Below are 27,936 nucleotides of genomic sequence, written 5' to 3' on the forward strand. Positions count from 1 at the left end.
GGTGCTATCTGGGATCACAGGTTCGACCAATGTTGGATGCCCGTTGGCATCGTGTTATGACGTTTGTATCATGGTTATTTTTTCTTTTGCAAAAATCAATAAAAATTCTTTATAAAAAAAAAAGATTCAGGCACTCGTGCATGTTTAGTTTACTCATCTTCTACATTTAAAATAAAACTGATTTTTTTTTGTTCAAAAGTGCTAGATATTCTGTTAACTATTGCTCGCTGCCCCCCCCACCCCCCGACGAGGTTCAGGTCATAGATAAACTGTAACAATTATTACAATGTTAACACAGTTTTTTCGTGCCAGTCCATATGAACATTAGCCTACGATCAAGCAATCAATGTCCCCATCGCTGTCCCTTGGCAGCTGCTTACTTTTTCATACTTGACCCTGGACAAATTAGGAGTTTATATAATTGAGTCATGCCTGCTGCTACGGAGTAGGTTGGCAGGTTTGGTGCAAAGAAAGTACTCACGCTTATCTTTTTGCAGTCACTATATGAAGTTCCATTAACTCAGCTGTTGGTAACATGAAGGCATTATTTGACATTATTAGATCTGATCCATTTCAGTAGCTTACAGTAAAGAGTGAATAAACATTAGGGCCTAGGTGATTAAAGGTTCTGCTTCTTCGGCTGGCCTTTCTTTTTTGTTGCTGCCTCAAAATTATTTTCCTGTCTCAAGGGAGGCTGATAACTTGTTCCACAATGTCTTCTTTTCAGAGTACTGTGGCGCTAGGAATCCCCCCCTTCTGATCAAAACGTCTTTCTTCCTCCTGACATAGGAAGTACTAAACTGATTCATATATTCAATCCTATTTACATTTGTTGACGCATACCTGTGGCACAGCAGATTGTTTACAGTTTTTTATTTGGCAAAACTGTTTGCACGCTTGTCGCCTCTACTCCTCTCTGGAATATGCGTTCTATAAGTCCAAAGTGCTGTGATTGTGGTTTTCAGTGTGACATTTTCATACTTTGAGGACACCTAGTTAGTGTGTGCATGTAAATTAAAGCTGCACTGGATGAAAACAGAAATTTTAATTAGGCTCACGTGGGCAGTGTGTGGAGGCCTATTAATGTTACCCAGTAGGGTTAATGCAAAAAACAACAAGGTGATTGCTGGAATGCTTGAGTTAATCGAAGCCAGTGGCAATCACTTGGATTGCATCCCAGTCCATCTTTTTTTGCCCAACATGCCACCTCAGTTTGGACACAGCCAAATGCAAATCAGTCTTGACCCTGGTCCTCATGGGAACAGTCCACCCCAAACTGACAGGTCAGGTAAAACAATGGATTGGGATGCGGCCTGAGCAATTGCCATAGGCTGAGATTAATTCAAGCATTCCATCAATCACTTTTTTTTGCATTTGGCACCCAGTGGGGTTAAGGCAGGGTTTAAGTTGGCCAATGAAGACTAACATTCTGTTGCAACACCAAAGTGATTACCAGGTTTATTAAAATGGTCGTTGTGAGCTAGAAGGGAGCATGTGAAGTTGAAGTAGGTAAGCATGCAATCCTGTGATTGATTTTCTGGAAAAAAGAAGGTAAATGGGGGACCTTGTTATCTGGATTTAAATGTAGTCAAGCAGCCAAAACAAAGTGAAGAGATCTGTCACTCTAGTGCTTGTGGGTAGTCTTGCCACCCAGGAAATATAGGAAGCACAAGACGAGCACTAAAGGGTTCAGGTCCTGTTATGTCTTCCTCTTCCTTTGACTGCCCTGAGGAGTATTGTTACAGTAGATCCAACACCGCAGCATAAGTGGCCCCAGGACTACCTGTCACCATCCTCTTTGCTTTTGCTTTAGATGCTGGGGGAGCTACAGTTCACAATGGGGTTTTCAGTATAATCTAATGCCCTTACTCATGGGGGCGCCGCTAGTACCAGCGGTCTATTTTCTAGGTCCCGTTTTGCTTTCCGAATCCCCTTTGACTGTCCATCCTTCTGTGAAGATGGACTCCAGGTTTTGCTTAATGGACCTGCAGAATCAGAATAGGTACATCTGGAGTTGATTTGGCCACCTTTGCTTCCTTCAAATTCAGCTCATTAACACTCCCTCCCACCATGAACAATTCAAAGTGGTTTCTGAATGCAGAGTGCCAAATTAAAAGTTAAGTACACCGCCCCCGCTACACCACCAGATCAAGCTTCCTCAGCAGAGCCTGTTTCTGAGACCCTTGTAGAATTCTTATGTGTGCTATGCTCCTGTCCTATCTGCCTTACAAGAGGCATCATGTTCGGGACCTAGTCACTGACCCGAACACATATCTTTAAGCGATTTGATGAGCATAGGTGGCCACAAGGGAGGAAACATTCAAGAGTGAAAATGGAATAACAACTAAGTGCAGAAAGGACACTGGGACCACAATGTGGAGGCCTCTAATTTAGTGTTTGAGGATCAGGAAAGGGGATAAATAAAAGTATAACAAACAAAACTGTTTGTGAGGACTTTGTGCATTATTCCTTCTCTACAAGGAAGTTGAGTGAGCGTGCATGAAAAATACCGAAAAACAATTACAGTGCAATTCTACTAGTACTGAACACAAGAAATGTTAACTACTTAGTTGAACCACATTGGATCTTAAACCCCAATACTGTTAGGCTACTGAAATAAGAGAGAATGAGTCAATACGGTTCTTGTGAATTGTTAAATCGTCGTTCTACGGTTACAAGTCAGTCAACATTCATGTAGTAGTGTCTTTGACAGGTTTCCTCCTCATTATAGACACATGTTCAACAAACTTACTCTGTCACCGGCAGCGAGTTTATAGGCCAAAATTTGCTCCATCAATGGGGCACTTGGGGTGGCACAGGTGATCCTACTTTTAATTGTGGTATTCTAGCCCTGATATTTGATGTAGTTTGTCCAGTGTCTATTTTCACCAAATAGCATGAACAATATTAGATGTTACAGTTGGTATGGGGTATTGGGGTGATGATGACCTCCCGATGGCAAAACGTCTTGGTGCTGAATGTGTGGTACATACAGTCTGTTCCAAATTTGTAGCCCAGTGTGATTGGGGGAAGACCCCACTGTGACATGATAGTGGACGGGGTACCTAAATAAATGGTATTGGGCTCCTAGAATGTGGTCTTTAACGTTTTTGCCCTTCTTGAAAGAAACCAAAAGTTAATACAAATTGCTATAGATTGAAGCAAGGGGATTCTATTGTTTGTGGACTGTTTTCCCAAGGTTTAGCACAGTGAACTCAATTGAGTCTCTAGGGTAAGTTTCTCTAGTTGTTACATGTTGCTACTCAGGGACAGTGGATCCTCTCAAGGAAGACAATATATTTTTTGGTTTGAATATCAACAGTAACATAATTTGTGTATTGTCACCTGTAATTCATTGTACATTTATATATTCAGACATAAATCTTCCTTAATGAATTTAAAGGCAGGAATTAAAACGGCTCCACTGATTAATGAATTCGTACCCTCTACTTTTAGAATTCAATCAGAAGAAACCTCAGTTTGTATGTACATTTAGCCCAGATTCCCACAGATATTGCGGTTTCTCTCGTGTTGTCACATACCTCCATACCAACGTGCACAGTGGCACGGGTGCACCATAGTGAGCAAGCATTGCCTGCAACATTAGCAAGTGCCCCTGTTCACTGTTGATGCAATCACTAGATCAGGGGGGCCTAACGAACACTAAACATTTTGAGCTGAATGAAATTTGCTGGGCTTGCCCTTTTCTAAAAGTGTCATACGTTTCATTGTGTTGTCGCGTTGAGCCAGGCTGTTTTCCTCCAGTTTGTTGACTTGTATCGCGTCGTCACGAGCCACGGCCGCCCCGCGAGCTCCCGCGCGCACTAAATTGAATTGTAACCGAAAATAGCGCGGCATGCCTTTCACGTGCGTCATGCGCCGACCGCCGTCGTGGCCGCTGGAAAGCTGCGCCTGCCCAGTAAATGGCTGCCTGCCGCCTCGCGCTACGCCTAACCTCGCTTTTGTCCGGTGTGCGGCGCCCATAAATCTGAGCTTTACAACCGAACAAGTGTTCCTTTCTTCCCTGCTTGTTTGTTTAGCTTACTGCAGCGCGCTGAATACATTTGCTAAGCGGATCATAGTCAGGTGGTCGGACCTGTGCAGTGTTATGAAACATGTTGATTTATTTGAATAATCACTGCTGTGGGTTTTTGTGTTTTATTGTTGCGGGCGTGAGTTATTGTTAAGGCCTCGGTGTGCGATGTTCTGTTGTATACAAATTTGAAGCGGTCTTGCTTTGACTTTACCCTGTTAGACCCCTTATACTTTCGCACATCGTCATACCCTTGAATATTCACAATCTTGGGAGTTTGGCTACCTTCACTACCTTTTGTGAGAGTCCCAGCTCTAAAGTGCCACACCGTGCCACAGTATACCCATTCTTAAAATTACTTCGTACATATGTCATTTAACATGTGAATGAACCAATTTACAAAAGCTAATACACAGTTTGTCAACCATGAACTTGAATTTACACGTAAAAACACTGAAGCTATATGTGCACATTAGTGTACGCAAATAGGTTGTCCAATTTGGCCTTTTGCTCATGGATATAAAATAAACTGTAAATTTATCAAACCTATTTATAGAACGGAGAAATTCCTCCAATATTCCATGTCGTTGGGAACTTTTGGAGCCATAGCTTCTCCAGTCGAGTGCTCCAGGAAGTGTCATGATGTACCAATTTAAATAGAGGAGGTATTAAGATTGTTTAAGGCATTATGACGTGTTTGCCAACTGGCTTACCCTATATTAAAGAAAGGCCTGTTGACATATGCAATTGAAATAGATTGTAAGCTCTAAAGTATTATTGTATTATATTGGAAACCTGTAAGTTGCACTCATTTAAATTTATCATGTACTGTACAGTTCTAGCACTCCATATACCTTAGCAACTCTTTCCTGTTTTGCCTTTTTGCGACCAGCTCTGTAAATTGTACATATTGGAATCCATTTAAGGTGTTCTACAGTTTTCTTTTGTTCATCAAGCAGAGCACACCCAACCCTGTTATACAGGAGCACACAAAGCATGCCACACTCTTAAATGGCATGTGATTACTGGGTCCCCCGTATCAGGCATTTGATGGTGACTTTACCAGTTATGCCAGTGTGCAGGAATTTTTACCTTTCTCCAGGAAAAGGACCACTGACCCCTTCATGAAAAGTCTACACACTTCTCCACAACTGGAGCCCTTCACTTGCCTTTCCTGTAGGTTGGAGTCGTGGTGTTCGTGTGTGCTGCATACTGATAGGCTGTTTGCAGCCAGAGGGGGCACCATTCATTTAGCAGAGTGATTGCAGCAGAAGATGGAGGCTTATTTTTAGGTTACCTTTTCTGTACGTGTGAACCTGCCTGTACGTTTCCTGCCCCTGTTACCCTACTGCTGCTCTACTTCCACCATGGATTCTCATATGTACTTAAAGAGAAAACAACTGAGGCCTGGAAGTGTTGTGGCAGTGGGACCTTGTGGGGTGTGTCTTGATGTTTTTCAGGTGGGCCCATGGCCTGCATTGGTAACAGGTTCGTAGGTGGTGCTTCCCGTGTCTCCCTCCCTAGATGCCTTTTGTTCTAGAATTGTTGTTTATGGCTATCATATGTTCAAACATGATACAAAAGAGTGAGGAGGCCCTTGCCTTGTTTCCTGGCACAGTTAAAATGGGTGATGAGTAATTGTGTGTACTGAAGCCTTGGAAGTTTTATAAAGTGGCCCTAGTTAAGAGTGCAAAGTTCATATACTGTAGAGTAGATATCAGATACGAGCACGAACAATTTATTTGTAGAACTTTTTAAGAGGTGAAGAACTATTCGGCTATTGCTGCAGCCATATCTTGATAACATAAAAATTTGATCATTATGAATAATTGCTTTTAAAATATGACTGAGACCTCTTGGCAGGTAAGGCAATTAGTTAGAAGTTTCAGCACTGCAAGGTTACGCTATTAGGTAATACAGCATTCGTAGCTCTCGTATACCTAGAAAATAATCTATTGATCTAATCTCCCTCGGTTTCATATTTTTTCAGACAATGTTGGAAGAAAGCTTAAAAACAGCACACCTCACCAGGAAAGAGGTTTTCCTTATTGTAAAGTTCGCGAAGTATCATTGATTGCTGAATGTTCAGCGTCATCTGTCATGTAAAGGATGAGTTTGTTTGCTACTTTCAAGCTGACACAGTCCGTGCGTGCGGTCTCTTCCATGTCGCTCACCACCTTCCTCATAGTTCTGAATGAGTCTGAGCATAGAGTATTTATCCTTGTACGACGACAATTATGGTTCTGTTTTGCTTTCATTATTTTTTCCCATCCGAGATTCGCCCTTGTTGTTTTTGTTGAATTTTTTTTTTTATTTATTTATTTTTTTACTTAACATTGATTTATGTTTATTCTCAACGTTTTGGCCAGCAATTAGATCACTTAATTAATGATTTACTCTAATTTATATATTTTTTACATCTGCCAAAAATCCGAATTCATAAAAATATTCGGCGTTAGCACGTGTTTCGTCATTTATTTAGAGGGCAGTCGCAATGCAAGCTGCGTGGACATTAAAATAATTTGTTAAATTAATGGTTACAGCTAAGTTATAGTTCTGCCCCCTCCCACGATAGAACTGTGAGAAATCACATTTCGACTGTCAAAAAATATCTAATTGGCCTTTATTATAGCATTGGAGGGTAGAATGAATGTGACTCGAGGCGGCTCCTATGCTCTCCAGGAGCCATGTTGGGGCTGTTCCGTGAAAGGTGCTGGACAGCTCCCGCCCCCTCTGTACGTGTTTTCCCATCTCTCTCTCGTTACTGCAGCTGCACGTACAGATCAGCTGTGGTGCCCCCGCGGCCTGCTGCCGTGGCCCCAGTGTCTGTCTGGTGCGCAGCTCGCTTGCTGTCAAGGTATGTGTTCTGGAGGGTGCCCCCGCAGCTTGCGGGCCAGCCCTGGTTTCCCTGTGCACATATGCTGTGCTGGACAGCTCCCTTATCTCACTCACTTCCATCAGTGGATAAGCCCCTTGCCCGCTGTGTCATCTCTCTGGTGACTGATAGGATGCGCGTGCTTCCCTTCTCTTCCCTGGTTGTGTTGCTCGGCTCTGCTGCCCCACCGTAGCAGAATTGCCTTCGGCCAAAGCGATCAATGCATGTCTGTTACTCCTCGATTGATTTAAGGTCCAAACACTGAGCGGTCAGCAAATCTTTCGAACAGTGCTAGAAACAAGTAGTGCTTGAGGAAATGTCCGAAAACATAAGCGAATCAGCTCGCTGCGAGAGCGTAATGTCGTTGTTTCAGCAAATGTGTAATAATAGAGAGGCTGCATGGCCATCAGTAGCGCCGGAGCAGCGGTGGTACCGGGCTCAGGGATGTGAGGGGTCCACTGCATCCGAATTTTATTGCAAGACCAGAAGATCCTATTGTGCTTCTCTGTTCTAATTTTGCCCAGAGGTGCGGTTTGGCTAAAGGGTAGGGGGTGGTTGAGTGCACCTTCTTAGATAAGGATGGTAACTTTCTGCTTTCCCCTGCAGAATGGGCCATAAACGTCTTTGACATTATATTTGTGACAGAATTTTCAATATTTTTTGACATTTTGCTCGTAGAAGCTGACACAACTAGTTCTACAGAGGAGTGTATAAGTTTGTTCAAATTGTTTGTAAAAGACTCCCCCCCCCTCATCATCATTTGCCTGTGAAAATTGGAGAGCTATCAATCACCATTCTGGGCTTTTCAGAAATAGGAAGCAGTAGACAACCAGGAATTCACAAGTTATATACAAGTGGGTGTGATGACTAAAAGGCTGTCCCTCCCAGAAGGCGTGGATAGTTGGGGACGGTTGTATTGACAAGAAAGGGGCTCATGGTAAACTGCCGAAGCCTCACTAGAGAGGAAGCGGGGAACAACGGAGTCGCTCAGTGGACAACGGGTGGTGAAGGAAGACGGTTCCAAAGGCAGTGAACCGCTCTGGCAAAGGTCACCTCTGGCAAGGTGCGACGCGCAGTAATGGAAGCTGCGCCACTGAAAAGGGAGCACGAGCCTCTAATGGCATATAACGCTGGTGCAGTCAAGCCAAGTGCGCAAAAGAGTGTTAAACGCTGTTAGTGAGGAATGTGAGTACAATAGCAAAGTTAAAACAATAATACCATAACATTTAGCAAAAGACAGAAATAGATCGTAAATAAGGATATAAATATGGAAACTTAGCTTGACTGCAAGCAGCAAGAAAAGAAGAGCTTTTCTCAGTCAAGTGGTATTATATAAAGGTTATTGCCTCCTTATTGGTTAAAAGCTGTTCTGTTTGCTCCCATTGGCTATATGGTTTCTGGCCTGCTGGGAGCTATCCTTTTTTGTTTTCTTGAATGCTGCTATATTGAAAATGCAAAATTAGAGGAGCATAATACTCACCTCGGTAAAATTAAGACTTTCCTTCATAACTTACTAGCAAAATCTTTAATAATGGTAGTCTTTGCTACCAAACAAGGGCTCATTTTCTTGCTTGCATTAAGAGCCCTGGAAAACTTGCTATGTCACTGGAAATGGCTGATTTTTTTTTTTTAGGTCTCGCCAGGTATTGAGAAAGACCCTTTGTGGGCTTATCCAGAAGGGGGCATTTAGTCTGCCCATTGCTTACCATTGGTTGGCTTTATTGTTACACTCATTTGCTTGCTTCTTATTTCTTGGCTGACCTTTTCCATCTTGTGTTTGTCTCTCCCTTGGAGGATACCCTCTTAAGCATCCTCTTAATTTGTCTGACTTGTGTCCTTCTATTGCTCATTTGTAGGGAACAATTTTTTTCTGTTTGATTAAATGCTACACCAGAGTGCATGTGTTTTTCATCTCTCTTCCTTATATGCTCATCTCACATACCCACTCTCCAGCCTGCTTTGGCTCTCTTGTGTGTACTTCTCCCTCATGCTCAGTGTTGTTCTCTCATATCCTTCTCTCTGCAACCCCATGCTGATTTCACCCTTGTGTGCTGCTCGCCTTCTTGTGTGCTGCTTTCCCCCGACACCCTGCATTCTTCCCTCCGTCATGTTGTTCTTCTCCTGCACCAGTGTTCTCCCTTCCCTATGTGCTCACCCCGCTTTTCCCCACCCGCTCCATCTTTGCAACCCCCTTGCAATCCTTCAAAAAATAAATCACTGGATAGAATGGCATCTGCTCTTTTGGATCTGTAAACAGAAAACAAAGCAAATTGCACCTATGTCATTCTTATGGTGTGCAGATACATTGACACTTGCACACGAGTGGAATGACATGACTGCCACAAACCCATTTTGCTTTTTCCCTGATGCTATATTCCATGCCCAATATGCATTAGCAAAGCTAATAAGTCCCCTAGGCGAGATCTATTGGCTTTGCCACAGCCTGTTAAATTAGTCATGCACTGATACCTGACATTTTAGTTACGTTTGTTCACTTTGAAGACTTAGAGCAGTGGTTCCTAACCTTTTAACTTCTGTGGACACCCAGTTTATCATTACTGGAGCCCGGAGACCCCCACTGAATCTTTATTGGAATCTGGGGAGCCCCCACTGAGTCATTACGGAAAGGTGTGGAGCTAATCTGTTAATATTATTTAATTTTCTAAGCAGTCGCGGACCCCTGAGGAGGCTTTGCGGCCCCCAACGGGTCCCTGGACCACAGGTTTGGAACCTCTGACCTAGTGTAAACTGCGGCAGTTGTGCACTCGCCATGGTATTGCACAAGTTTTTTTTTGTTAAACAGTTTCCTCCATGTAGAACTCTTGACATTTTACAACTGTCGTTGGAATCATGATTTTGCAAACTTGTTTTTTTTTAGGTTTTATTTGAAAAATTGTACTGATCATAGACAACGGCTGTCTTCCCAAAGACCTCGACACGTGTTGGGAGTGTTATAGGAGGTGGCATTGCAAATGTGGTTTAAAAAAAAAAAACTGCAACACCGTAAATTCATGGGAATTGATTAACGTTCTGCAATGCCTTCCATAGCTTTCATTGTATTTCTAAATGCACACCAACTGCGAGGATTTTTTTTACTTGGAAACTTTCATATCTGAAGAAAAATGTGGCTCAGCAGTGAGCACACTTACTGTAACCCTACTGCATGTGGCAGATGTAGATTTACTTTTCACAGGCATGGGGCCTCATGTATCACCTATAATGCTGAAATGTATGCAAATCATAAGGGTCGCTCCCCTGGGGGGAAAATTTATTTTAGGCCATTTCTGCCCCCCCCTATTTTGATTAGGCCGATCTGCCCCCAAGGCAGAAACCACAAGGCACCGGGGATGTTTTTTTTTGTTTTGTTTTACAGATGGGGAGCGACCCCTTGGACAAGGGTCGCTCCCCTGGAGGGGAAAATTGAATTTAGGCCATTTCTGCCCCCTTTGGGGGCAGATCGGCTGTTTTTTGCTACGCCAATCTGCGAAACCACTAGGCACCGGGGATTTTTTTTTTGCGCCAATGTCACGCAGGGGGAGAGACCCCGTAGGCAAGGGTCGCTCCTGGGAGGGGGGTGGGGGGAGGATTTATTTTAGGCAACCTCTAGGCGCCAGGGCAATTATTTTTGTGTGTGTTTTTTATTTTTTTCGAGATGGGGAGCGACCCATTAGGCAAGGGTCGCTACCCTGGGGGGCAAATTGTATTTAGACCATTTCTGCCCCCTTGGGGGCAGATTGGCCGATTTGAGGTCAATCTGCCGCCAAGGGGGCAGAAACCACTAGGCACCGGGGATTTTTTTTTTGGTGCCAATGTCACGCAGGGGGAGCGACCCAGTAGGCAAGGGTTGCTCCTGGGGGGTGGGGGAGGGGGGGGAGTTTGGGGGGGTGGCTGGGCAAATTTATTTTAGGCCATTTCTGCCCCCCCTGGGGCCGGCTGAGCTAGAGGCCAAAATCCACAGGTAGGCACTTTGCAAAAAACACCTCTGTTTTCTGTGAAAAAATGTGATGTGTCCACTTTGTGTTTTGGGTCATTCCCTTTCGTGGGCACTAGGCCTGCCCACACAAGTGAGGTACCATTTTTATCGGGAGACTTGGGGGAACGCTGGGTGGAAGGAAATTTGTGGCTCCTCTCAGATTCCACAACTTTCTGTCACCGAAATGAGTGGAAAATGTGTTTTTTTAGCCAAATTTTGAGGTTTGCAAAGGATTCTGGGTAACAGAAACTGGTCAGAGCCCCACAAGTCACCCCATCTTGGATTCCCCTAGTTCTTTAGTTTTCAAAAATGCACAGGTTTGGTAGGTTTCCCTAGGTGCCGGCTGAGCTAGAGGCCAAAATCTACAGGTAGGCACTTTGCAAAAAACACCTCTGTTTTCTGTCAAAAATTGTGATGTGTCCACGTTGTGTTTTGGGGCATTTCCTGTCACGGGCGCTAGGCCTACCCACACAAGTGAGGTATCGTTTTTATCGGGAGACTTGGGTGAACGCTGGGTGGAAGGAAATTTGTGGCTCCTCTCAGATTCCAGAACTTTCTGTCACCGAAATTTGAGGAAAACATGTTTTTTTTTAGCCAACTTTTGAGGTTTGCAAAGGATTCTGGGTAACAGAACCTGGTCAGAGCCCCACAAGTCACCACATCTTGGATTCCCCTAGGTCTCTAGTATTAAAAAATGCACAGGTTTGGTAGGTTTCCCTAGTTGCCGGCTGAGCTAGAGGCCAAAATCTACAGGTAGGCACTTTGGAAAAAACACCTCTGTTTTCTTTAAAAAAATGTGATGTGTCGACATTGCGTTTTGGGGCGTTTCCTGTCGCGGGCGCTAGGCCTACCCACACAAGTGAGGTATCATTTTTATCGGGAGACTTGGGGGAACATAGATTAGCAAAACAAGTGTTATTGCCCCTTGTCTTTCTCTACATTTTTTCCTTCCAAATATAAGAGAGTGTATAAAAAAGACATCTATTTGAGAAATGCCCTGTAATTCACATGCTAGTATGGTCACCCTGGAATTCAGAGATGTGCAAATAACCACTGCTCCTCAACACCTTATCTTGTGCCCATTTTGGAAATACAAAGGTTTTCTTGATAGCTATTTTTCACTCTTTATATTTCAGCAAATGAATTGCTGTATACACGGTATAGAATGAAAACGTACTGCAGGGTGCAGCTCATTTATTGGCTCTGGGTACCTAGGGTTCTTGATGAACCTACAAGCCCTATATATCCCCGCAACCAGAGGAGTCCAGCAGACGTAACGGTATATTGCTTTCGAAAATCTGACATTGCAGGAAAAAGTTAGAGTAAAACGTAGAGAAAAATTGATGTTTTTTTCACCTCAATTTCAATATTTTTCTTTTTCAGTTGTTATTTTCTGTAGGAAACCCTTGTAGGATCTACACAAATGACCTCTTGCTGAATTCAGAATTTTGTCTACTTATCAGAAATGTTTAGGTTTCTGGGATCCAGCATTGGTTTCACGCCCATTTCTGTCACTGACGGGAAGGAGGTTGAAAGCACAAAAAATTGTAAAAATGGGGTATGTCCCAGGAAAATGCCAACTTTGTGTTGAAAAATTGGGTTTTCTGATTCAAGTCTGCCTGTTCCTGAAAGCTGGGAAGCTGGTGATTTTAGCACCGCAAACCCTTTGTTGATGCCATTTTCAGGGAAAAACCCACAAGCCTTCTTCTGCGGCCACTTTTTCCCATTTTTTTTAAAAAAACGACATTTTCACTGTATTTTGGCTAATTTCTTGGCCTCCTTCAGGGGAACCCACAAAGTCTGGGTACCTCTAGAATCCCTAGAATGTTGGAAAAAAAGGACGCAAATTTGGCTTGGCTAGCTTATGTGGACAAAAAGTTATGAGGGCCTACGTGCGAACTGCCCCAAATAGCCAAAAAAAGGCCTGGCTCAGGAGGGGGAAAGGGCCTGGCAGCGAAGGGGTTAAAGAAAGGAATGGCCTGGTAGCAAACAACACATTCTAGGCCCTCCAAAAACCATCATAAAAAAATGGGATATGGAGGGGAATTTGTGGCAGGGCAACAAAGGATTGGACTGGCTGTTGGCTAACCTTCCACTGTCTGACTCGGCGGTCTGCTGACAACGTACGTCTCAGCACGTTTAAGAACTTCTTTTCTGGTGCTATAGGTTTGTTTTTCACTGCTCTTCTGTTAGTTTCCTTATTCGGTGTTCTGTACAATTGTCTGCAACGGGAGGCAAACACAGCTTAGGCGTACAGAGTGCCTAATGGCCATACGCGTTTTTCGACTTGACCTCTTAGTGCTTTGGGGGCTGGGGGGCAGTAGTTAGCACATGGGGTTGGTCGTGTAACCTGGAACCCCGTTTCCCCTTTCTCTCGTGAATCGTGGATAATTTCTTTAGCTTCCTGCCCCTTAGCTTTTATTTTGTTTCTTTGAGAAATGTATTTAGGGGAGTATTGGTTGCTGCATAAAAATGTCTTTGATATTCTGTAATTATTGTTGATGGGTTAAGTCATACACATAGTGTACAACGATTATTTGTTCCTTCTGACTGTGATGGCTAAAAAAAACATAGCCTTGCCTAGGACTGGCACTACCAGCCTCTCAGTTTCTCCAGCTTCGGATTACACCTGTCCTAGGTCTGCAGAGTATCCACATCGTTCCCGCTGAAACGTACCCTACAGCACTTGGGTTCTAAGAGGCTCTGCCAATTTGAAACTTAATTAAAGTTTAAAACACTGCATAATTTAAGGTAACCCAATTGGGTAATCTAAACCGATCCTGTAAGTGGAAATGTGACCTGTGATCATGGGCTACTGAAGGCCCAAATGTCAGAATGTCTGTAAGAGGGAGTTGAATAGGTCTTGTAGTACGACTGGACAAGCACCAGCTTGTTATTGTATTGTAGAATTTATATAGTGCTTACTAGCTCTTTCTGAGGCACTGAAGCGCTTGCCTGCATGGGCAGCATTGCATGCTATGTAGGCATGTTTGTTTAGAAGGGTGTTGTCTTTGTTTTGATTATATATGAGAAGTGTTTCCATGTCATGCATGATGATCACTGAGGTGCGGTTATTGTGTTAAGGGACACAGAGCTTAGCAATGTGGCGGATGAAGATTTGTGAGAGACGACTCGCAGTTTATGGTTTTCAGTAACCTTGCAGCTTTGAACAGCTTTGCAGGTCTCTGTGGTATTTCTTATAGTCATTGTCTACATAGCTGTTTACTGGATTATTAGCAGAGGTAATTCTTTTTAGAATCTATCACAAAAAAATTAAAAATAGCTTTTACATTAATCCATATTTATCTTATCCTCATTCAAACCTGTGTGTAATTTTCGTCAAGAGTTGTCTTTCATCCCTGCAGATACATACATTGGCTTCAGTCAACACATAAAGGTTTGTTTTGATTTGAGTTGTTTGTGGCTCAAAGTACTGGCATAATCAATCTCTTAAGAGCTCTGCCCCAAAGTTTGTTTATTCCACTTATAAACCTTTTCATCCTCTCCTTAGTGAAGGTTCCTGCTGCCTTCCTGCCTATGGTATGACTGACAATTGGTGACATTTGATTGAGGTGCAAGAGTCCAGACCAATTTAGCTATACATTTAGCAGAGATGTCTACAGACCGTCTTTTTGAAAAATCCCTTTGGCTAGTTTCCTTTTCATTCCTCTGATTGTCTTCTTTGGGATTGTGATTAGTCTTTTCATGTTTGAATTTCATGTTGTATCTGAACAGTGTCTTCTATGAGTGCGTGCAGAATGTTACACAAGATAGAGGCTCCTTCTATTATTATTGTTATTATTAGTAACTTTATTAGTAGTAGTAATACTGCAGTATTTGTATTTTTAATGATCCATCTGTAGACAGTAAAATCATGCATCAAGGAACTTGGATCTGAGAGATTATAAGTGATGAGCAAAAGCAAGTGGCCAGTGATCTTAATCTTTCCAACATTTCAGGAGAAGGTCTTTCTAAATATGCACGTCTCGAGGTTTCTTTCAATTTATAGAGGGTTGGTAGCTGTTCAGAGGCCCAGTGGCACATTCCAGGTGTTTATTCCACGTTTACTCAACTACTATCCCTGGAAGAAGGTTTTGTTCAGCTGTCCTTCTTGCTGCACCTGGGTATGCACCAAGGAGACCATAGTGTTTCCACAAATATATGATTCCTGGGCTTCAATATACATTCTGCTAGAAACCTGCCCAGCAGTAACACATTGATCAATCCCTCCTTGTGTTCATCTGTCAGTTCTCCCTGCAGAATTTTAGTCAAGAGGCTGCCTGTGCTCGTTGGTAGGCAAGTACGGTTTTGAAGGTGGCGTATCATCTGTTTAAACCAGGCCTTCCCACCAGTACCTTTAATGCATCACTTTCCAATAAGTAGAGGACCTCTGGAGCGAGCACCTCATGCTAACTTTGACTTCTTATGGAAGGTTTGCAGCAGTAGTTGAAAGAGTGATTTACATACTATGTCTGTTCTCCACAAGTCCAGGGTTCATCCTAGGAACAGTTAATAAGGCTGATAGTCTTGCCTTCCATGAACAACCTAGAGAAGGAGATATTGGTTACCACCTTACTCTTGTGAACAACCTTGCACCTTGACCTGCAACTTGAATCATCTGTGGCAGCATTGGTTTACCCAAACTGTTTCCAGTACCAAATCCCTTAACCCCCAACCCTCACTGGTGCTAGTGCCAGTAATCCTCAGGTTTCCAGACCCCTTTTGAATTGAAATGATTGTTTTAGTCTACTATGCCATTCCGTGACTTGGGATTCAGAGTTATGGGTGGAAGGTGTTTGGGCTCCACAGGTTCAGATCACTCCTTTCAGCTATCTGAACATACAGACTCTAGAGACTGACATAAAGTAACCCTGTAGGGATACGTTGTAACCATTCTTTAACATGAAGAGCAGTCATACCATTTCTTATTAATCTGAATAAACGTCTGGGTCATCTGAGAACCTGGGCTAAAAGTCATTGTCATTCATGATCCGTGTGCATAGTGCTACGGTTGTGTGTAGGACTCTACGCTGGTGGATACCCTGGATGTTCTATCGGGTGATTAGCTGCTCTTTATAAATCCTGATTTGTTTTTTTGATTGGTGCTGCTGAAGAGTGTCATGCAACGTCTGATGCCTGTTCACATCTTCTTGACTCTTTACTTCCCTAAAAAATGCTTCATATAACAGAACAACTGCATCTTTGCAAGTTTTCAGTGTAAACGTAGACAAACAGTCCTATAAATTTCAAGGTAGTCTGCAGGCAAACATGCATCACCAACTGCCTCCCAAAAGGACCCTTGAAGGATTTAGGTTTCTTCTAGGAGCTCTACCACCTATGTGATTTATATTAAGCACCAGTGTAGGTCAGGAATGTTCATGAAAATGATGAGTCACATTAATGATGGCTTAAGTGTTGTCATCCTTGGGTCAGGCCGATGCTGAGTTTTCCCTTGTAACCACTTGCATTTCCTGCATTCCTAGACCACCCTCCCCAGAACTGTGGCAGAGAAGAACTGCTGGATCTGTAAATCAAAGTCGGAACCACTTATATGATTACACTAACTTATTTGCAAGCACCCACCACACTTACTAGCCTGCCAGTCCTGGGAAATATTTTGTTTTCATTATGCTTTCAGCATTCAGAGATTTTAGTCCTTCTCTCTAAACAATTTATAAGAGCAAGAATAATGTTTTCAGACAGTTCTGCCACAAAAGATGCTAGGACTTGTGGAATCCCTTATTAATCATTATTGTGATTGCCCTACGTTTTCCTACTACAAGTTATTGATCCTTCATTTATGTTTTGCCTACAGACAGCTTTAGATGTATGCTGCAGAAGATCTATTGTCTACAATATATAGTAGAGAGTGGACTTTGGGTCAGTTCTTTGCTGATGATTGGATGGTTTTAATGTCTGTCTCAGTTCCCTGCACCTTATTCGATGTCTTTCCTCCCTATTTTTGTTTGTCCTGCTGCTGGAGAATAACCTATTTGTATTAGTTCTCACTGGAGACATGTATCCTTCTCTGATTGGAAGACTTGTATCCTTCCCCGATTGGAAGACTTGTATCCTTCCCCTGCTGATCCGAGGGGACAACTTTCTAAGCTGTGTTTCAGCACACCTCCCCCACTCCCGCCCCACCCTGCTGATTATTTTTTCCCCAGTGTTGCTTGTATGAGGGCCAGGCAGCTACACACTGCTCCTAGAATGCTTGCATCCATGCCTATTGCTTCCCTTCCCGCACCATTCTGTTTTAATATATAGTATTTTCTGTGCAGGTCTAGACCCAGCAAGCTGTCACTGGACCACTTGCTTCTGTTTTTGTTCTCACTTACACTTTTTATCTACCAATCTGAAATGGTCATCTGCTATGTTGGAATGAAATTAAACATTTCAGAGTGGTCGCCAGTGCATTATGTTGTGTGCGCACACATGAGCGCAAATGGCAGTCATCTTGATGACTCAGCCCTGCTCTACAACCTTGCACAGTATGAGTTTTATGCTGTCAAAAAGTTACCCTCAAAGGGTACAAGAACATCTAGCCATCACTATGGCACCTCTTATGAACACTATCCTCTGCGCATGCTACTGCACTTAGTTTAAGGTTCTCCAAAGAAAATTTATAGATATGTTGTAGCCAGTCCTAACATGAAGCCTGAATAGTAGGACCCGGCATCATCTATAATATGGGTAATTAATGTATGACCTAGATTGAGTTCTACACATGTTCAAGTACTGTGGTGCTCTAGATATTGCTCCTCACAGGCTGCCTCTGTGTTTCTCATTTTCTTTCAGTCTACCCACCTCTACAACCCCCCCAGCTAGCCCTAAACCCTCAATCAACATAATACTATTTTTTTCTACAAATCAGGTCCTGTATTGTGATAAGATCTTCTTGGTGTCCATAGCTGTGGGTAATAGTCATTATCCAAGAATTTGTAGCTTTCTTGTACTATATTTCTAGAGCTTCCACGTGGATCTTTAAATCCAGATTGCATATACAGAGCAGAGCATATACAGAGCAGATAACCCTGATATTCAAACTGTTTGATATGGTTTTTGTTTTGTTGATGACGTTTTGCTCATCTTACAATTTTAAGTTCTGATAGATACTTCTACTGCAGGTTCCTCACCTTTAGAGCATTCCCTGTGCGCCAGATTGGATATTTTCTTTGCAGTGCTCCCACATGCCACTAGGTAGCGGTATGCAACTCTGCATTGGCCTTGCTACACCCCTGAGAATGACAGCCCTGTATATGTGCCAGCCCTGTGAACCAGTGTTTGCTCCTTTCTTTCTGTGCCTTTGAACGTGGATCTAGAGTCCACTCCCTCTGTTGACAAGATTTGACGATTTCAAGTTGAAATCCAGTGTGCAAGGTAACGTTATCCCCATCTCAAACTACAGTATTCACACCATGCAGGTGACTGTAGAAAACAGATGTCAGTAACGGACCCGCTTGATGTGTGCCTTTGGTATTTGGGCTTGGTCCATGACTCCAGTTCATGCAATGAGTGTGCCGTCCTGCATCCAAATCGGTCTGGGACCTTGAAGCAAAGTGGTATGTCGCCAAACATAGGTAGAAATCACAGACCTTGCATAAGCCCCGCTCCTACTATCAAGACCAATTCCGTGACAGATCTTCCTTGAGATCGAAGTCTTCTGGTAAGTTGATGTTCAATTGAAGAAGAAACATAAGATGATGAAGCGGAACTCAACCCCACCTTCCCATTCGCTTAACTGAAGGGAAATCGCGAAGGCGTCAAGGTGCCAGTCGATATTCCTCCTGATCCAGGAGATGATTGTGAGGCATCAGCACGTGGAGGGCTTTAAGGAGGCCATGCTGCATATTTTTGGCACTCTTCAAGCTCTCTCTGCTGCGTCTTTTGGACCCAAGGATCCGTAGGGGTCTCAAGTCGGGTTACCACAGGTGTATTCTTCCTCGGTACGTCCTGGGCCCATGAAACCCATCTTGGGTTCTGCAGTGACTCCGGTGCAGACTTCATTTCGAGACTTGTGCCGGTTTCAATGACGATGTTGCCAGAGGGTCGTTTGGTGCCAACTCTGATGTCCAACCCTTACTGTGGTCATGCTCCAGCGCCTCTCCAGCACACCCTGTTCCTGTAGAGCCTGATTCAGACAACAGAGTACGACCTCCGCAGAGCCAGCCTCAAAGGCTCCATCATCTTTTTGGTTCCTCTTCTGACCAAAGCTTACCACAGCTCAGAGATGACTGCGGTGGTGATGAGGAGAATTTGAACCCCACATTTGAACGATGACAGTTTATATATGGATTTACGGGCTGCCAATGGGCTTGATGCTTCCCCTGATTGGGTCACTAAAGGAAGTGCTCTCTTTGCTGTTGTAACGTGATATGCTAAGGTTGCCCTCCTAGCCCCCATGGGCTGCCAGTGGAAGTCAGTACTTCTTTGCTATCATTATTTGGTGTGCTTCCAGGGCGTAAGACCTATACCTTCTTCTTTTGAACTTAAGACTGAAGTCCCTACCGATGTCCTGCAACCTGGGCCTGCTTCTTGTGAGCCCTTACTCCCATTCAACAGAGCGCTAACTGACACTCTGAGGGGCTCTTTGTCTAAGCCTTGCTTTTGCTTACATGTGAACGGGCAGGTGGCCAGATGCCATATATCGACACCTGGCGACCTTGATTTTCTTATGCGGCGTCCTCCTCCTGAGAGTTTGGAGGTCCAGGCTTCCATCAGCAAGGTGAATCCTAATTTATCCCTGCCCCAAAAAGTGAGTAGAAACTAATTGAGGTGTTCAGAAAATGGATGTTCTCTTCGGCCAGCATGGTTTGTTAACGTGGTTTTCCTCTTAGTGCGAAATATGCACTCCTTCTGGGATATGGCCAGCGAGATCTTGTCAGCGGTCACTAAACAATTTAAGGTTTCCTTGGCTCAAACCGTCACTTGTGCTGGTCTAGATACTACTGATTGCTTGGGGTGAGCAGTTGGCAGTAACGTAGAGCTCTGTCGCAATGCATGGATACAATGAACAGGCTTTTCAGGAGATGTGAAAGCATCCCTTATAGACAAACTTTTAGTTGGATCCCACTTATTCAGCAAACAAGCTGATGCTACCTTAGAACGCTTTGTGGAAAGTTAGGCCACAACATGTTCTTTGGACCCCTGCCAGACAGTTCCAGGCTGTTCAAGGCTACTTCCATGGGGTGGCGTATAGGCAACAGTGTGTTCTTTGAGCCACTGCCAGATAGTTTCCCCATTAGTTCTGGCCTTTTCAAGGCTACTTCAGAGGGGTGGCATATAGGCAATGCCGGCCCTCCCAAGTCACACACTGCTGTCACCCTAGTCCTTCCATGGTCAGGGACAAGGATCTGGTAAGCAACTCGCCAGATACCAGGTTATCAGTTTTCCCACTCTTCCTCGCATGCAGCATCATCATCCAAGCCTCTTTAGTTTGGCTTTTGTGGTGCACAACTGCCTTTAGGAGGCATGATCTGACCCTTTCTGCCCGGGTGGCAATTCATTACATCTGCCAGATGGGTCCTCCTAAACATTCAGCAGTGATATGCCCTTCCACTCCTTTCGGACCTGCCATTGTTTCCTCCCACATCCGAGTGCCTCTCAGAAGAGCACCTACTTCTCTTACTGCAAGAGGTGCTATCTCTGTTGTCCAAAGGCAGCCATCAAGAGGGATCTGGACTCAGAAATAGGAACGGGTTGTTACTCCTGCTATTTCCTCATGCCGAAGAAGGATAGAGGCGCCTTCTTATTTTAGTTCTTTACCCTCTGAATGCCTTCCAGTGAAGAACGAATTCAAGGGCAAATTCAAAATGCCCACACTGGCCCAGATTCTGTCAGCCCTGGATCCAGGCTACTGGATGGTTGCCTTTCACCTGCAGGGTGCATATTTAATTTACCAATCCTGCAGTCCCACAAACGTCACCTCCGGTTCAAGGTTGGCCAAGAGCATTTTCAGTTTACCGTGCTCCCCATCATCCTTACCAGTGCCCTTCGGGTGTTCAAGAAAGTGATGGTAGTGCTCACCACCTATCTTCAGAGGTTTGGATACCAGTTGTCCCTTACCTGAATCTTGAAGGCAGGTTTGCCACAGTCGGTTGTAGACCACCTCAAGACAATTGCAAACCCCCAACATCATTGGGGTTCTCAATCAGTGAGCCAAAGTCACACTTTGCTCCTTTGCAGACATTTCCTTCTATAGAAGCTGTCTTGGATTTGGTGCAGTTCATTGCCTTGCCTCCACTGCAATGCCTCTTGAACATTCAGGCTATGATCCTGATGTTTCATCCTTGGTCCTGGATCTTGGTGAGAGCAACTCTGAGGCTTCTGGGTCTGTTAGCCTCATGCATCCTGCATGTCCAGTTCACCAGATGAGATATGCAAACTCTGCAGTAGGCCCAGCACCAAGGAGAAAACTGTTGGATGTGATTCAGGTCTTGGAGCAGACTACACAAAATCTGCAGAGCTGATGATGGTGATGCATGCATCTCTGATGGGTTGGGTATGTCAACTGATAGAGGTGGAGGAGTACTCAAATTGCTGGCAGAAATGCAGCTCCTTATCAATCCATTGGAGTTGTGAGCCATTCATCCGGCATTGAAGGACTTCCTGTAGTCTATCAAGGAAAGCTTCTTTAGTTTCTAACATGCGTTACCACCAACATGTGGTACTCCAACTAGCAGAGTGGTGTACGGTCGAGGCTCCTGCACCAAGAGGCTTTGCGACATTAGTGGTTGGAACCTTAGGGCATCTCCCTGATTGTAAACTATCCGGTGGGATCCTTGTATGCCAATGCGGACAAGCTCAGCTCGCTCTGCCTGGCAGATCATAAAGTGGCACTGGCCATCTTCCAACAATGGGGGGAACCCTGGTTAAACTTCTACTGTAGAGAACACGTAGTAGCCAAACTTCTGCTAATTGAAGATGTGTTTTGGCTGGAGTGGACCACAGGGTTTGTGTAGGCCTTCCTGTCTTGGCCTTCCTGACCAGAGGTCTGAAGAAAATACAGAATAACCAGGCCCAAGTCATCCTAATGGCTCCAAATTGGACCCAGGAGAGAGTGGTACCTGGGCCTTCTGAGCATGTGCGTCTGCCCTCTGATCAGGCTACTACTTCAGAAGGATCTTTTGTCACAGCAGCAGGTCAAGGTTTTCCATTTGAGCCCATGCAATCTACACATCCACGCATGTAGATTGTGTGGCAGCAGAAGACCACATATGATTTGCCACCTAAAGTTGTAGAAGTGATTAACGGCTGTCAGATCACTTCAAAGAAGTCTCATTATGAAATTGCAGGGATATATTTGTGGCCTGGTGGCCTCTTGACAGACCCTTTGCAATTTTGTTATTTGTTTTGTTGTTGAGCCAACAAGGCCTTGCAATGGGCATTACTGGACATTAATTGCCGATTTTGGTCTTTTTAAGTTTTCCAGACCAATTGTCATTTTTAAAATACCTATTGTGTTTTCCTAAAGGTTTGATACACGTGTTCCTTCCCAGACCATTGGTGATGCCACAGTAGGATCTTAGAACCTGATTTACAATTTTGAGGTGGGGTTACTCCATCACAATAGTGATGGATATCCCGTCCTCCTAAATATAAATCCCATTATATTCTATTGGATTTATGTTTCGGCTGAGAGAATATCCTTCACTGTTGTGATGGAGTAACCTCTCCACCAAACTCTAAATAAGGCCCATAATTAGAACTAACATTTCATATGTGTACTACATTCGAAACGATGCTCAGCTGCTCCTTGTGGTGTCTGACCCTTAACACTACCTACCTCGTCACAATCTCTTCAGCTTGTCTAGTGAGTGAATGCCAATCTCTCTTGATGCAGCTGCCCTACAGCACATTTGTTCTGGACAGACTGGTGCTGAGGGCCAGTATGGCCTTCCTGCCAAAATTCGTGACTCATTTTCATATTGGGCAATCCATCACCTCCCAGTTTTTTTGCCCCGTCGCACCCCTTTAAAGAGGAGGAGAGACGCCATCATGTACACCACAAAAGAGACTTAAGTTTTTACATCAATCACACCAAAGACTAGCAGGAGTTGATCTGTTTTTTCGGGGGTTGTTGGAGGCAAAGAAGTGTAAGGTGGTGCAGGAAAGAACTCTGTCAAGGTGGATATTAAGATCTGCTACGCTCTGGCCGAAATGTAGCTACAGGAAGGACTAAGGGCCCATTCCACCAGGTCAAGGCTGCCACCACTATGTTAACACATGGAGTGCCTGTCCTTGACATCTGTCACACCATGAAGTGGGCTTCAGTGCATGCGTACCTTGACAGCCTGGTCCGATATGAAGGATATTGCCCCTGTTTGATCCTGCTGGAGTTTTTGGTCTGAGCCCACTCCACGGATCGTCAACCTTCGGTTGTAGGAGGGGTGTTTGCTTTAAAATCTATTCTAGAATATCAGGGTTATCTGCTCTGTATGTGGAAAAATCTGCAGGTAGAAGTATCTATCAGATGAACAAGTTACGTATCTTTTAGTAATGCAGTTTCAGGTGTATACTCTAATTGCAGTTTACCCCCTGCACCTCCCTACCCACCTTCCTGTTCTGTAAAGTGGTCCCTTCTTACCGTCTAAAAAGGTCCCAAATTAGAGATCTGCACACTGATATCTCCAATTGCTTTGGACTTTGCGTCATGATGTGCAGAAAAGATCAAACAATAAACAGGTGTTGCCACACAGTTGTGGTTCTTCTGTGTCGCTCTATTCTAGCTTTTCTGGGCTGGATGGAGGCCACAGCAGTGTTGCACAGTGCCACCTATCAGTGCTCGGGAGCACTGCTCCAGAATGTTTCCAGATCCCGTGATGTGCATGGGGAATATTCTAAAGGCAGGGAATCTGCAGGTAGATAGAATATCCAATAGAAAGAGCATTACCGAAGGCAAGTAACTTGCTCCTTGATTTAAATGTCTGTTTTGCTTCTTAAGCTCTAATTCTGGGTGGACAGGAAGGGGTGATAAGTTTGCTGCATCAGGTAAATACCAGTTGCTTTAATGCAGCATTAAAATGGTGCGAGAAACATCTCATATTCTAAGTTAACTCTCAGGAAATGTGGAATTAAAGGTGAAATTGGGTAAAAATTGCCCTTGTTTTTGCACATATCGGTTTTCTTCAATTTCTAAATAGAAGAAAATGCAGGGTTGACTAATTATTGCATTACCCATATTACAGAGGGCGTTATCATGATAATGTCCTGAAATTGTCAATAAATGTCTAAAGGTAAGGTTCAATAGATGGACTTTGATTGCGTTGAAACAATACAATCTTACTTAAATTATATGCCCCTGCCTTGCAACATGCATATGTTTGGTCGGGGTTAATTTTAAAGTCTATAACTTGTTTAATCTTGCCTGACAAGTGAATCTAATGTATTGTTTTTTCTTGTTCCTACATCCAGACGTCGGCTTATCTCTCAACGCTCTTCTTTGGAAACATTGGAGGATATTGAAGAAAATGCACCATTAAGAAGGTAACGTGAAGTGCTTGTCCTGTTGTATATTGTCCTTATCTGTAGGTATGTCCTTTTGACAAGTTATTTTTAGTCTAGCACAGGTGGTGGTTTTAATTTCCTGATTGCATACTTACTGTACACATAGTGGGCAGCGTCCTATGGCAAAAATGGAATATATACATATAATAATATCAATGTATAAAAGAGTACCTCGCAAGTTCTGAATGTATTAAATATTACTGGAGGTTCAATGCTGCATATAAACGATCCCATGGCCATCAGTAGACTAAGACAATACCAGCTAACAGCCTCTGGTGCCACCAGGAGGACATACATAATTGCATCTACCATAGTGGTGAAGAGTAAGAGGAGCATTGCCAGTGCCAGTAGGTGTGGCTTATAATTTAAACTGTTTCTTCATCGACTGGTGAGTTTAGGCCCTTAAGTCGTCATGCATACACTCTGTAAGCGATTTTTGCACTTTTACACCCATTCATTTACCCAATGACTGATTCTTCCATTCACCTGCTTTCCCATTGTCAATAAAACACACACAATGAAGAGAATAAAAGTAGAAAAGCATGTCACGGACTAACCGTGGGGTGTTCATGTTTGCAATATTAATAAATAAATTGAACATAACCGTGGATGGCTATTTTGCAAAGTTATTGTACATAGTGTTAGTGCTGCATTCAACTTCTAACATGGCTGCCCAAGTTACAAGCTATGTGTTGGCCACTTTGCTGTAGTAAAAGAATTATCCACTATGCACAATACCAATCCAATATGACCACCCAATACCGATCCAATATAACCAACCAATGAACATCAACCTATGCAGTCACCTTGCAATATTATTGTGCATAATTGTTTTACAAATCGAAGATGCTTGACATGGTGCTGTTACACACGATGGCCATCTTGTGAGCATAAAGCAGTGATTCACTGTGTGCAACACAATCCAGGGTGCCTGCCCAGTTTAAAAGCAGTGGCCACATTTAATGCGAAACAGGGCAGTTGAAGCAGAAAGCGAGGTCTCGGGTAACAGTGTCTGGTGAGCTGTACGAATATAGGATGCTAAAAAAAAACACAGAGGAGAATGAGAGAAATGAAAAGACACCCATAAAAGGAGAATTGGAGAACTAAAGGAATTGCCCACCATCTCTAGCACTGAAACACTCTTTTCCAGGTGGTGCACGTGATATCAAGCAAAAATGATGCCACTCCTGACTGGAGTGGGCTGGACTTTTGCCCCATGCTTATTCTGTGCTGGGTAGAAGCAGAATGTGAAAGACACTTCAAAAGGCCATTGTCAGAAGATGGCTGACTCAAAGCCCCTCACTAAAAAAACTGGTCCCTCATCGCTATCATCGAAGACATTCCTTTTCAGGCTGAAGAGCTCATTATCAGGCAAAATGCCTACAGTCACAGTGCTGAAGAGCCAGTGACTGGAAGGGACTAACTTTTGCCCCAAGCCGTATGCTCCACTGGGGAGAAGTTGACTGTGAAAGGCCCTCGAACAGACCACTGCCAGAAGATTGCTGACCCAAAGCCTCTCACTGGGAAAAAACACTTAAAAACGGAGTTATTATTTTGGATCAAACTCACAAAAACACTGAAAGTCGCCACTGTGGTTATCAGTGTACAGAACACATGCCATAACTTGCGCATTCCCGCAGGACGTTGGGAGAATCCTTAGAATTTGGACGTTTCAGTCTGAATAAAGAGTGTATGGACGATGTTGGAGAGTAGTGTTGTCCAACTGCAGGAGCTTGTTACACAGCTAACTGGGAGTGTTTTCCAAACTATTGCCTCTCTACACATGTTGAACCTTTACAGACATCGGTGCGCGTAACTGTGAAATATTTTTAAATATTTCAAATGTGAGGCTTGTTTTGCACGCTATAGTTCATTTGGTTTCTATTGCGCCCTATTTACAAAAATACAACATCCTTAATTTTTTTACTTTCCTGTTATAATAGCTTTTAGGGAAGACATAAATAGGGCCATCTCACGAAGGGTGCTTGCACATGGGTTTTAAGGAACTCATATTTCCTGTTTAACCGGTTCGCCTTTTAAAGGTAGTGATTTCAGTATCAATAACATAATTAAGCAGTTAGTTAATTGTAAGCATTTTCTCTAGCGTACCCATACTTAGTGTTGTAAAGACCGAATAATCACACACATTTTTACCTAAAGTAGTCACTCCTTGTAGTATCAATTAGGTAACTGAACTACCCACTTTATTCGCAGAGCACAAAATGCAGCGGCACGATCTATTAATACACAATATCAACACAGCACTCGTGTATATACATTCATTATGCTGAGACAATCTGAAAGATAGATCAACGTTCTGTTGCTGTAATATAACCACATCATGGCAAAGCCATTTTAATCAAGGCATGGGCCTCCGCAGATTGTGGGTTTCAGGACACCTGGTCATGAGACATATCACACACCTGAAACTAAAACTTGAAGAACAAGCATTGGCACAGCCAATAGGTCTCTCCTTTGGGACCTTATAAGTATTTAGCCATGCCGCACATTAAACCTTTATCAGAAATAAACTGTTTGTGCATTCCTTCATACACTTGGCATTAGACTGTAATGGTCAGAACATCCGCTAGAGGGCACACAATAAAAATAGCATTTGGAATAAACATGGTCATGTAACCATATACTCAGCCAATAGAGGGCATAACCACATGAAAAGAGAAGGGCAGATGAGAGCAGTGCAGTGTAACCATATATTCAGCCCCGGGAGGGCATAGTGCATCACAAATTTTCAGGCCTGCTAGAATTTTATTACAAACAGGGCCCTTAGAACACAAACTACTTCCAGCTGTAAAGCAAAATCTTTAGCCATGAGAGAACTTAAAAAGACTTTGAATGATGGGAGAGGTTATCATTGTGGGGTCCTCCCCCACCTAGTGTGCACATCGTGCTGAACGTTTTGGTGGTGGTCCCATTGTCCTAGGGCCACCACAGACTGAGTTATAGGCAAAAATGTGTTGTAAAAGGAATACCCCGCAAAGCATTTTGGGGTGAGTTTGATGAATGCAGTGAATATTGTATTATTGGTTTTCCTACTGTGTTGGGGAGAGCCGCATTGAGGGTTTCCTTTGTGATTTTTCTATTTATAAAACGCCAGTTTGTATATTTTTCAACTGCTAAACTTGGGAAGAATTTAGGAATGGGACTGCAAATTTAACCAGCGCTCATGTAAAGCGCTCAGATCTTCCGTTTGTGTTTGCACTACATAAATAAATAAAAAAGAATCCCCCCTCCAGCTTACAGCCTTTGTCTGGCGCAAACACCGCAAAGAAACAGCTAATTTTTAGAGGAAAAAACAACATACTGACATGAGCGCAAATCAGAGAGGCAAAAGAAAAAAGTAGTGCGCCAACACTAACGTATATGGCCGATCTTGCAATAATCCATGCAACAGATTGAGTCTCCAGGGTGGTAACAAAACAGCCTGTAGGTGGGACAAACCTAAAGCATTTACATGGCCGATCTTGCAATAATCCATGCAACAGATTGAGTCTCCAGGGTGGTAACAAAACAGCCTCAAGGTGGGACAAA

General features: G+C 43.5%; 1 protein-coding gene across 2 annotated transcripts in view; it reads left to right on the forward strand.

Moving 5' to 3' along the window:
* CABLES1 (Cdk5 and Abl enzyme substrate 1) overlaps positions 1 to 27,936 on the forward strand; it is a 442,043-nt gene that overhangs the window by 124,486 nt on the left and 289,621 nt on the right. For both annotated transcript variants that reach the window (XM_069220017.1, XM_069220018.1), the window contains exon 2: positions 24,295 to 24,366. In XM_069220017.1, the coding sequence (XP_069076118.1) occupies positions 24,295 to 24,366 (72 nt within the window). The remainder of the gene's footprint in view (positions 1 to 24,294; positions 24,367 to 27,936) is intronic.

Source organism: Pleurodeles waltl, chromosome 2_2 (assembly GCF_031143425.1).
Source record: "Pleurodeles waltl isolate 20211129_DDA chromosome 2_2, aPleWal1.hap1.20221129, whole genome shotgun sequence".
NCBI classification, from domain to species: Eukaryota; Metazoa; Chordata; class Amphibia; order Caudata; family Salamandridae; genus Pleurodeles; species Pleurodeles waltl.